General features: G+C 34.6%; 2 protein-coding genes across 13 annotated transcripts in view; one reads left to right on the top strand and one right to left on the bottom strand.

Annotated features, from left to right (window-relative positions):
* Positions 1-12500, bottom strand: part of LOC106867420 (zinc finger CCCH domain-containing protein 10) — a 639081-nt gene that overhangs the window by 425976 nt on the left and 200605 nt on the right. The window lies entirely within an intron of this gene.
* LOC149134356 (protein ZBED11-like) lies at positions 8143-8631 on the top strand. The gene has a single exon (XM_089356904.1). It carries the CDS (start codon positions 8143-8145, stop codon positions 8629-8631), a length of 489 nt encoding a protein of 162 aa, XP_089213030.1.

Here is a 12500-nt window from a genome sequence, read left to right as displayed (position 1 = left end):
ATGGGAAAACAAAATGAACAAATTTACAAAATATGAATAAGTGCTTATAGTCAACACAAACTGCATGCCTAAGATTCATAAATGAAACAACTGCTGCTTAAGTACAATACTGTAAACCAGTAGGTGTAAATATTAACATATTTTAGAGAATTTACTGAAAGGAATTATTCGGGATACTGTTAGTATGAAAAAACAACAGTTGCATTATTGTTAGAATGTTTAATGTAAGGAACAATAAAAAGCTAATTAGAACAGCTTATCTAGAAGCAGAACTGTAGTCTTTAGCTTAATCTCATCACTACACTGTCCAAAATTTTGTACTGTACTTAATCATATTATGTAGAGTTGTGTATATGTGTGCGTATGTGTCTGTGTGAGTGTAAACCCAAATTAGTAAGTACAATACTTGTGATCTCTTCTAGGACTTCATAGAGTGCAGGTAGAAAGGAAGAATTTATGATCAGTGCAGGTAGAAAGGAAGAATTTATGATCAGAGCAGAAACATAGTCCAAATACTTGCAACAATGTGGATTCTCAAAAAAAGTATCCAATGGTCAAGCAATTGCATTGAACAGGGGTGATAAACATAATCCATTACTGGATTTAGAGATACTTTGGGTGCATTTATCAGAGTCTTCTCAGTTGCAAGCATTCACACAAGGTCTCTAGTTTAAAGATACCGTCTTTACTCTCAACCATCGATCTCAATAGCCCTGCAGAGGGGCAATGAGCACTGCCCTTCATTCTGATAAAAAAACAAAATAAAATGAAAAACTAAAAACAGATATCACATTAAATCTACCCCCCCCCCAAGTATGTGTACATAAATATCACATTTCCAATATACAAGTATGTATGGTTGGAGGAATGGGTAGATGTATATACAAATATACAAACTCAGTTTCAGCAATATATTTTTTCCAGTCGTCCGGTTTCACAACACCTGGCTGATGTTTATATATTAGTCTGTTTATGTTATTACATTTAATTTCTGTTTGTATATATTGCTTACTGTAACACTACATCTGATTTTGTATTTGAGTATCTTCAACTAATCACATTAACACACCTGGACTGGTGTATGTGCATGTATTTGAAAAAACACAGAAAGATAAACAAAGAAACAAGGAGGAAGAACGCTGGGGATGAATGAAGGATAAACATCTATTGATGACTACTAATGACCTATGATCAAAAGCTTTCCAGCTGGGACCAGTGAGCCTTTTTTGTGCATATATCAGTAGTTACATTATTTCAGTTTTATAAGACCTTATCCATGAACTTTTGTCTAAACACTACTGCTAGATCTTAGAATAAGAAATGAGAATTTTTAATGAAGTACAAGAATGGCTGTGTGGTAAAGAAATTTATTTCTCAGCCCTGTGGCTTCAGGTTCAGTTCTACTGCACAGCACATTGCTGTAGCCCTAGGTAAATGTTGAGTGATGGTGAGTAATAGAGATAGTAAGATTAATAGATGCTGATGAAGAAAGACATACAGAAGAGAGAGGGGGAGAAAGATGGCACACACTAAAAGAGGATAGGGGTATATTAAATATAGACAACACAGGGTTGGAAAAGAAGTAGAACGATGGAGGGGTGATAGTGAAAGTGAGGCAGAGTGATAAAGAGTGATAGTGGAGAGGATTAAATAAGGACACAATAAGTGCCATCTCTTGATGCATATGGCAGCATGGTGCTTCAAATAAGCAAGACAGGGAGAGATGAGAGAGTAATGAAGGGAGCAGTTGGAAGTTTAATTTAACTTTCAGTTGTGTGTGTGCGTGCGTGCGTGTCCCCTTTTAGTCCTTATTATTTCACTTGTATCAGTTAATGGGCTGTGCCCATACTAGGGTGTCACCAATTCAACTCCAACATTTATTTTTAAGTTTGATACTTATAAAATCAATCTCTTTTTGCTGAACTGCTGAATTATGGGGATGTAACAAATCAATATTGGTTCTCAAGCTAAAAGGGACACACATAGACATACACACGCATGTACGTACTCACACACATACATACACACACACAATGGACTTCTTAACAGTTTTCATATCCCAAATTCTCTTACAGTTCAGTGGTCAGCCTGGACTCATAGTAGAAGACACTTTTCCAAGGTCCTGCAATGTGATTGAACCCCAAACCACATGGTTGCAAAGCAAATTTCTTAACTGCATAGCTAACAAGTCAACCCCCCACTACTACCACACACACACATATATACATATGATCACATATGTATATGTGTGTGTATATATATATATATATATATATATATATATATGTATGTACTTGTACATGAAAACAGTAAAATTGATATAAAGAGGCACTAAGTGCAACTTGGATCATAACACAATGCTTTTATGAATTATATGCTCACATACACTGCATTTAATAGTCCAGTACCTACCTGAACTTCAAAGAATCAACTAAGGCTCTGAACTAAATTGCAATTATGGTCAAATGGTCAAATACAAAACTTGCTACAATAAAGGACAGTAGGAGCTATTGAAAGCAATTTAATTAGGCACTAGCATTATGTTTGATGCAAAGCTAATCATATGGTTGACATGTGCAAACTTGTTCACTGTTCACTTGACATCCAGTTTACAAACCATTCGTGGATTTTTTCAGTTGATTGATCCAAAGAGCAAAGAAAATATAAAATCAAATAGAATAAGAAAATGAAATATATGGCAAAAACAAAAACAAAAAAACAGACATTAATTTTTACAGTATGGTTTCATGTTTTTAAATTACACAATTTTATTTTAATAATTATAATGGTAGTCACCAGGGAAACTTTTCATCAGATGCTATTTCTTTGTCGTCCAACAAAAGGAATTCACTAATGTGAAGACATTTAGATGCAAGATAGTAATTACTTTTTTTTTATTCTGGTAAAGACAGAAAACAAACAAAAACCACCTTCATTGATGGAAAATAATGAAAATACAAAACTGCTTATTTATTTTTTCATTTATTTATTTTTTGTGAGAGTTACAGGTTGCATGCATTAGAAGACAAAGTAAGGTGGACTGGCAGACATGTAATATGAATTCATGATTTGTTTTCTGTATAAGAGAAAATGAACAGTGCTGCAAATTGATGGTGGAAAAGTTAATTTGTTCCTTTGTCCACCTGTTCGTTTCTCATGTTAGTACTATCAAACAAATATATTATTGAACCACCCTGTTACAGCTGGATGCTCTTCCTGTAGCTAACCGAACTGTTTCTCAAGTAAGGGATTTGTTATTGCAAACATCTTTGTAGTTGAAAAACTATTGGCTGATTTGTTGATAGAGGATATGACATCATCACCACTTGTAGCTCAGTGACTTTCAAAGCACAACTGTAAACTAGCACATAAACACACACATACACACGTAGCAGTATATTATTTTTTTATGTGCATATGAGTGTGTGCAATATATTACACGAAAACAAATGGGAAGTTTAAAATATCCCTATCTGTGTTTCAATAGAGAGTTTTAATGGTTTACTCCAAAAACAAACAAAGCTCAGTATATAACATATTAGATAATGTTAAGTAAATTTGTATTGTTACATAACCACCCTATTTCATCATGTAACCAAAGCCTTGTGAATGGGTTTGATAGATGGAAACTGTGTGGAAACTTGCCATGAGTGTGTGTATGTGCACATATATATACATACATATGTATACATGTGTGTGTGTCTGTGTGTGTGTGTGTGTGTGTGTGTATGTGTGTTTGCATGCATTTATGTGTATATATGCATGTATTTGTCTCTCCTCGTTTCGGCATAGTGCAATACTGGTAAATGAGTGTCTGCTATTTAAGAAATGACTCTTGGCTTCAAATTTTCTATAGAAACATGTGCAACCATAGGGAAATGTCACCTTGCTTCGAAACATGTGGCTTCAGGAGTGGCTTCTCGTGATAGAAACAATTTCCATGTAACTCATGCAACTGTGGTACAGTGGATGTTAGAATGATGATGATGATGAGATTGGTAGGTAGGTTGTCAGGTAGGCAGATAGGTAGACAGATTCGTATACACACATATATATTCACAGATGTAAATATATCCACGTTGATCCCACCAATAACGGAACAGTAAACTATATGTGTGTGTGCATGTATACACATACATTTCATGCATAAGAAAATATGCATGCATATATATATATATATCTCCACATTTACCTGCACATACATATACCCACTCATATACATGCACACACATATACACACTCATATACATACACACATACATCAACCTATATGTAAAAGCATTCAACCCACTAAATATTCAGAGACAGAAATCTCTTTTTTTTTTAAATCTTTGTTTTTTTTGTAATTGCATTTTTTTAATTTTTTTTTATATGAACAACATCTAGTATGACATAGGTTAGAATGTAACAAAAAAAAACATGCTCTATTGCAAACCTACTCAACTCATGCCAGCAAAGCAGGGAACAAGAGAGAGATGGGGGTAAGGTTATTAAAGGAAAAAAAAAACGCTAACGGGATATTGAAGATGATGATAAAACAGTCTGAAGGAAAATGTCTTAGTAAGAATGATGATTCATAGGCAGTTAATATGGTTTTACCTCCTGGTATTTATTCAATTATATGTATTCAGCATACATTTCAGGTGACAGGTTCTTCACCTCTACCTGAATATAATGGCATGCTTACATTGTTGAGCTTTTGGATTAGTGGATCTTATTTTGAATGTCATGCAAACGCCTGCTTATTCCGGGGTTTTTATTTCTTCATTTGAAGAGTCAAATGCAAAAGTTGTAGTTCTTTGATGCAACATGATGATATCTAATCTACAGAATCTTCATAACTCTGCTATGCTATGCTAGCTTTTTCTGACTTTAAGCAGTTATCATCTTCATCATCATCATTCTAATATTCACCTTTACATAAGTCACAGAGAATTCATTGTAGCAGATTTTCTATGGCCAGATGCCCTTCCTGTCACCAACCCTCACTTCCCAAGCATGGTAATATTCTCTAATGGCCATACAGGTTTTCATAGATGACAGGAAAGGAAGGGCATTCCTTGTAGGATGATATACATAAATATACAACTATTGTGTAATATCAACACAAACAGGTAGACACATATACAAGCACACATATGCAAAAATGTGTGTGTGTGTGTGTGTGTGTGTGTATTTAGGTCTAGTTTGAATAGCTTGAAGATTAACCTTTGTTACCACATTTCCATTGAAATGCACAGCTTTTGTCTCGATGAATTTTGAAAATAATGAAGTATTTATCAAATAACTTTGAACTTATTATGCTTGTGTTTGGAGATGAGTTTCTATCAAAATGGTTGAGAAACACCAAGCTCATGCTGATCGGGACTCTGGTTTATTATATATTATGTTCAGATAAACTGATACAAAAATCTATATTTTTCAGTTATATATACAGTATTAGTCAAATTCTTTTGCACACAACGTCTTTTTAAATTGATGAGGGATCCTCAATGTAGTTACACTAGAAACTGTAGTCAAAACACTATGAAACTGCACTAATTATACGTAGCCTGAGTTAGACTACTGCTGAAAAGAATATGACAGGATATTCATGGCTGGAATGCATTTAACTACAGGTCTATTTGATCTAAACTGCAGATCAACAACTGTTTCTGCAGTATTAAGCAACATTCTACAGGGTACTACATAGCATTAAGTAAATGAGTGATATCTTCCCTGCAGCTTTGAAGCTAGTCCGTTGAAAGTAATTTTTCTAGACAAGCCAACTAGCAGCTATTCTTCAGCTTGATAAAATTAAATTAATGGAAAGAAGAATATCCTCAGCTGAAAATACACTGAAACACTAAAAAGTGCTGCTAGGTTCTTGTTTTCTTTCCCAAACTAAGAAAAATTACAACTGAGAACATTTTTGTATACATCACCACTAATTTATTTAAATGTGTACCATTGGCTAACTTAAGTTATAACCCTAAACTTACTATTATTAATTAAAGTATTAATTAATTAATGTTAAAAATACTACTTATTCATAGGCTCAAACATGGCCATTTATTAAGAAGCTTGCTCCCTAACCACATGGTTCTGGGTTCAGTGCTACTATGTGGCACCTTAGGCAAGTGTCTTCTTCTATAGCCTCCGGCCAACCAAGGCTTTTTGAGTGAATTTGGTAGACAGAATCTGAAAAAATGCCATTGTATGTGTGTGTGTGTGTGTGTGTGTGTGTGTGTGTGTGTGTGTGTGTGTGTGTGTGTGTGTGTATGTGTGTGTATCTATGTGGGTGTGACTTCATGTCTGTGTTTGTCTCCCAACTGTTTGACAACAGGTGTTGGTGTGTTTACATCCTCATAACTTAGTGGCTTGGTAAAAGAGACCAGTAGAATAAGTGCTATGCTTAACAAATAAGCCCTGGGGTCAATTTGTTTAACTTAAACCCCTCAAGGCAGTGTCCCAGCATAGCCACAATCAAATGATCAAAACAAGTAAATGATAAACAATTAAATTTTAATTTAACAAAACAAAAACATTCATCCACTAGTTTTGGCAGTTTTGCTAGTGATCATTTGCAGGAGATAGAGCAACAAAGATGTGCAAAAGAATAAAAGTCTATTGGGCAATTATGAATAAAATTAAACAAAAAGCATAAAAACTAACAAATCAACTGTATCGCCTGATTTTGTGCATAATTTGTCCTCTGGATTACCACAAGAATGTAGTCTCAAACTCTGGATTCATTGGATTGCTTAAAGATATAAATATTTACCAAATCACTGTATTTTCTGCTATGCGAACTGTAAGACAGTAAACATATATTGAAATCACATGGTTGAAGGTTTACAAGAGAGAAAAGAAGAAATTATTGAAACCATTGAGTAACACTTTCCACACCTTTCATTAGCAATGTAAGTGAAGCAGCTTCATTATAGTCAAAGATTAAAAGACAATTTAGAATTTTCTAAATGTAAAGTACATTGTGTTATCATAAACCCACACAATTCACCTATTTCTACACCTAATTTTATCCTGAACAATTGCACAAATCCTTCCTTCTAAGTACTGTGTCTTTCTAGTTCACCCTTAAGAAAGCACAAAAGCCTACATTTCAAACTGGAAACTAAATATTAACTTGATTCCAGATAGGAAGGTAGTTTAATGTTATACCATTGTTTTCCAATGTTCTAACAAACTTCTTCCCCACAGGCATCAGTTTGCACCAAATCCTTACCACTCCTAAAAAAAAAATATTTAGGGGCTTTATTCTAAAATAATAAACATCAGGTTAAACATAAATAAATTAATAATGAAACGTCCCACCACACACACACATGTAACAGGCTTCCATATAGTTTTGGTCAATAATGTCTCCCAAAAATATCTCCTATCCCACCCTCTAACTTGAAAAATGCTAAACTACAGCCATTTCTCACCTGTACATCCAAACTTTAAAAAAGTTCAGTTGCCACTTCACCTGCTAGAAACAGCAACCAAGTAACTCATAAGTTACACCATTGATTCTCAAAAAACAAAAAAAAACATGGGTGAATGAGGTACATAATTGTTTAAAATAAGAGACATGATAGTCATAGTTACAAACATATTTGATCACATTTCAATCCTCTAGATTGGTGGTTCTCAAATGAGGGCGAAAATTAAATTCCGGAGGGGGGGGCAATGAATGCAGTCTTCGATCGATGACTGTACTCACAATAGGTAATCATACACCCAGTGCATCATAACAACAAGGGCTCTTCTCAATAACTGTGATCAAGCCATAAAGCCAACTCTTTTTCTCAATTCAAATACAGTAACTATGTGCCTCAATAAGTGGAGCATCTTCCAGGATTTAGTTCATCTATTTATAATGACTCATTCATCTCTGAATTTCTTACCATTGTTACTATGACACTGGCCACCAGGCTACGTGATTCATTGAATACACGGTGCTCACCTGAATTTAACATTCTCTCTCTTAACCGTCGGACGTAGATATAACGGTTAGTTTAGTGTTTACTAATTTGCATTCATTCTCACCAACTTTTTATGGCATGCTCAGCGAAAAAGAAGTGCCAACAGTATATTGATGATTATTTACAATATGGTTTTATCAAGAACTCTACAGACCCAAAGCAGCCCTTTTGTATCATGTGTCATCAATCTTTGTCAAATGAATCCTTGAAGCCCTCTCGACTCTCTGATCAGATAAGAAGAAAACACCCAGAAAAAGTCGATAAGCCTATCAAATATTCTGAGGGATTGAAAACTGATTTCGAAAATCGGAGTACTGTTAAATCATTGTTTAAGAAACAAACAAAAATTAACGATGGTGGACTGATTGCTTCCTACAAAATTGCAGAAATTATTGCAAAAACATGTTGTGCACATACAGTAGCTGAAAAGATTATTGTGTCAGCAGTAGAAGCAGTAATATCAGAAGTTATGAATCAACAAGATCTTTCATCTATCATTAAAGTTCTACCTTTGAGTAATGATTCTATCTGTAGGAGAATTAATGAAATGTCAGGTCATATTGAAGACTTACTAATTCAAAGATTGAAAACAACAAATTTTTCTATTCAAATTAACGAAAGCACAGTTATTGACAATAAAGCCCTTTTAATGGGATATGTATGATATTTTGATAGAAACCGTGCATTACAAGATTTATTGTTTGTAAAACTGTTGGAGACTGACACAACAGGCACTTCTATATTTTCTGCAGTGAAAGTGTTTTTTGAAGAAAAAGAAATTCCATATTATGAAAATTTAGTTTCGTGTGCTTCTGGTGGTACAATGTCTATGGTTGTGAGACACAAAGGATTTATCTCATATTTAAAAAAGTTGTGCCCCCAAATTCTAGTTATACACTGTGTGCTACACAGGCATAAGCTCGTGGCCAAAAATATAAGCCCTATTCTAAATCAGTTGTTGAACACTGTTGTAAAAACACTGTTATAAAAACAATAAAGAAAATCAAATGTGACTGTCTTTTTCGAAAATTTTGAGTCAATGCTGACAAACAATATATAAGACTTCTTTTGCATACAAATGTCCGTTGGCTATCCAAAGGCAACTGCTTGGAGAGATTTGTAAACTTTTTAATACAATAGTTGTATTCTTACAAACAGAAGGGCACTCAGACTTAGCCCCAAAATTCAAGCTCAAAAGAACAATCACTATCTTAGTTGGATTTTTTGTAAGCTGAACAAGGTCTCACTTCTGCTGCAGGGAAAAATGATAATGCTGATAGACTGTAAATGGGTGATGAGAGCTTTTGTTGAAAGACTCAATCTTTTTCAAGTTAATTTAAAACTAAGACATTTTCATATGCCCAGACTAGCGGAAATCGACTTATGTGAAAATGACATAGGTATTTATTGCAACCATCTGTCTAACTTGAAAAATGATTTACCGATTTATTAAACTTCACTATTCAGCCATAGAAGATTGACTCATTCGATTGTGATCCTCAAACGAAAATATCCAAGATGTCATCAAGATAAAATGTAATGATGAACTTCAAATTAAGTTCAAAAAAAGAAAGATCCTCAGAACTTTGGCTATCAGACACTGTAAAATCATTATACCCACATTTGTGGTCACAAATGTCAAAAATCCTTTTGTGTTTCCCGACATCATATCTTGTCAAAACTTGATTTAGTACTGTCAATCACTTCTTGCGGAAGGAAACTAACAGATTTGACATGATTTCACATGAAGATATTCATATCTGCGTGAGTAGCATTAAGCCTGACAGCGAATTTTCAGCGGAACATCACCATTTTCAAGGCTCACACTAGTTACTCCTTTTCTACATTTAAATTTAGAATAAAGTTTTATTTTAATTCATTTTTCTTTTGCAGTTACATGTACAAAATGATTTTAGTGTTGATTAGTCGTAATTACATTATATTGAATATTTGTTATTTTTTGGTGGGCAATTATCAACTACCTTACACCAAAAATATCTTTTAGGGTGTGATGGCCAGGAAAAGGTTGATAACCATTGCTCTAGATGACCACTTGGTCAGCTAAAAATAGCAACCAAAATTAACATGAAAACTGACTTGGAGCTAAGCAACAAAAATAAGAAATGAGATGATAATGGTTTGAAATGCCTTTGATCAAAAATCTGCTTAGTCAGTAACTGAGCTGAAGCTAAACATCAATTACAACCACCTTGGATCATCTAGATGGTCACTTTTCCTACTAGAAATAACAGTCAAATTAACCTGAAGGCTGACTTGGAGCTAAACAACAACAACATTGGCATGCCATTAGTGTACATGTACTAATAAACCATCCACCCACTATGGTTGCCATATACATCAGTTTACTTACTAACACATCCATCCGTTTACATCTGACTTTTCCCTGTGTATCTGTCTGTCTCTCTATTTAGAGTCAAGAGAGGAGGGTACAGTAGTAATAGTGGTGATGGTGGCAATGGTATCAGCAGCAGAGGTGGCACCAACTGTGAAACATTCTAGCAAATGTCATCTACATTGCCAGAACTCATTAACCACATATTGCTGCTGTAAGTAAATACTGTCAATGAACGAACAAAGAACACCCCACCCCTACATCGACAGGCTTACAAAGATACATTTACAGACATACTGCTACTAGCACATATAAATACAAGAATACACACACACAAATGCACAAGAGCACTGAACTGCACACATACATACAAATGTATAGCTACATTTACACATTCAGAAACACACACACACAGGAATTTTCACATGCATACATACAAAAACATACAGCTACTTAAACACATACAAGAATATGCAAATACATACAAATATACAGGATCATATACACATACACTCAAATGTACAGATAGAGTTACCTATTCAGAAACATACACATATGCAAAAATATTCACACATATACACATATAAAATATTGTACACCCATGCCTGTGCCTATATGTCTACTCACAGACATCGGTCCCACACACTCACACAGACTACACACTCCACACATGATGCAAATTCACAAATTCACACATACAAAACTTCAAACATATATACATTCACATACACACACAAACATGCACATGCACACACACACACAAAAAAAAGATAATATTAACATGAAAACGAAAGTAAAAAACAGATATCTTTGCCATTTATGTCTTCGCTCCTCAACAGTAAATGAGCAGAAACTACTCAGCTGCGTGAAGATGGAATGAGGGTTAATAATATGAGTGGGTAATAGATTAAGGAATAGAGAAAGATTGAACATGAGTGAGAGTATGAGTAAGTGATTGAGCGAAAAGGAGAGAAATAGACAGAGAGAGTGAGACAGACAGGTAAACACACTCACAGACAGACAGGTAAGCAGACAGACAGAGTGTGGGTGGAGTGAATGCTGGTAGATGATGGTTTTACCATCTACCAAAACATTCCACAGTGTTTTAGCAAATCAAGCAATTTCTATGAATGTATTTACAATGAGCTTACAAAATACCAATGATGTCTTCGTTAGCTTGTTTTATCTATTTATTTGGCAGTTTATTTATTTTGAATGATTCTGTTTTGCTGTTGTCGCTATACATTTTCTTTTTTTAGCAATCACTAACAAATCTGACACAAAACCAAAAAAAAAAAAAAATTTGCAATCAATATAAAGTAAAACATTTTTATAAAGAAAGTTAAAGTTTTAGATATCCCTGAAGAGAAGAAATATCCAGATATATGTTTTCACTAAATTTACTTTATCTAGCAAAGATCATTAAAATTACATCACATAATTTTTTTAGTTGATGAAGAAAAGAAAAAGATGGAAAATAAATCTTATAGTTGCTATAAAGTTAACCCTTAGTGGGTTAAAACAACTAGAGGGAAAGGTAAGACATAGGAAAATTTATAAATCTGGTGTTTGAGGTGAATGGACGGTGAAAGTGAGGTAGACCAAGGAAAATGTGGCAGGGACAGGTGGAGGAGGGTATTGGGAGAGTTGGCTTGAGAAGTGAGGATGCCCAAAACCGGCCAAGATGGCGAGATGGTGTGAGGGCAGTTGCTATGGCATTGAGGTAGATCCAGCCACCCCTGTTAACGGATGATAGTGTTGCTCAAGATTTTGCTGGCTCTGTAGTTAAGAAATAAGCTTATTAGCTTCGAAACCACATGGTACCAAGTTTGCTCCAACTGTGCAGCACCTTGGACAAGAGTTTTCTAATACAGCTCCAAACTGACCAAAGCTAAAAGGGGTTTGGTAGGTGTAAAGTGAATGAAGACCATGTGTGTGTGTTTGTATTTCCTTGCTTTGACATCTTACACTAATTATACACAAATGTTGTCATCATAAAACAATATTCTTCATTTACAGCCATCTATGGAAAGACATCAGGCTATTGGGCTGAGCACATTCAAAAGACGGAGAAATAATACCTTGCTTAAAAACAGCCAAGGATTGATAGCAGGAAGAGCATCTGGCTACAGAAAAGTCTGCCTTGAACAATGTTGTCTTATCCAATACAAAGCATAAAA

This window comes from Octopus bimaculoides, chromosome 8 (genome assembly GCF_046866305.1).
Source record: "Octopus bimaculoides isolate indiv1 chromosome 8, ASM4686630v1, whole genome shotgun sequence".
Taxonomy (NCBI): domain Eukaryota; kingdom Metazoa; phylum Mollusca; class Cephalopoda; order Octopoda; family Octopodidae; genus Octopus; species Octopus bimaculoides.
This window is presented reverse-complemented; position numbering and strand designations above follow the sequence as displayed.

What these genes read in the sequence shown, in the direction of transcription:
- LOC149134356 (XM_089356904.1), top strand. Translation starts at nt 8,143, where the DNA reads ATGTGTCATCAATCTTTGTCAAATGAATCCTTGAAGCCCTCTCGACTC.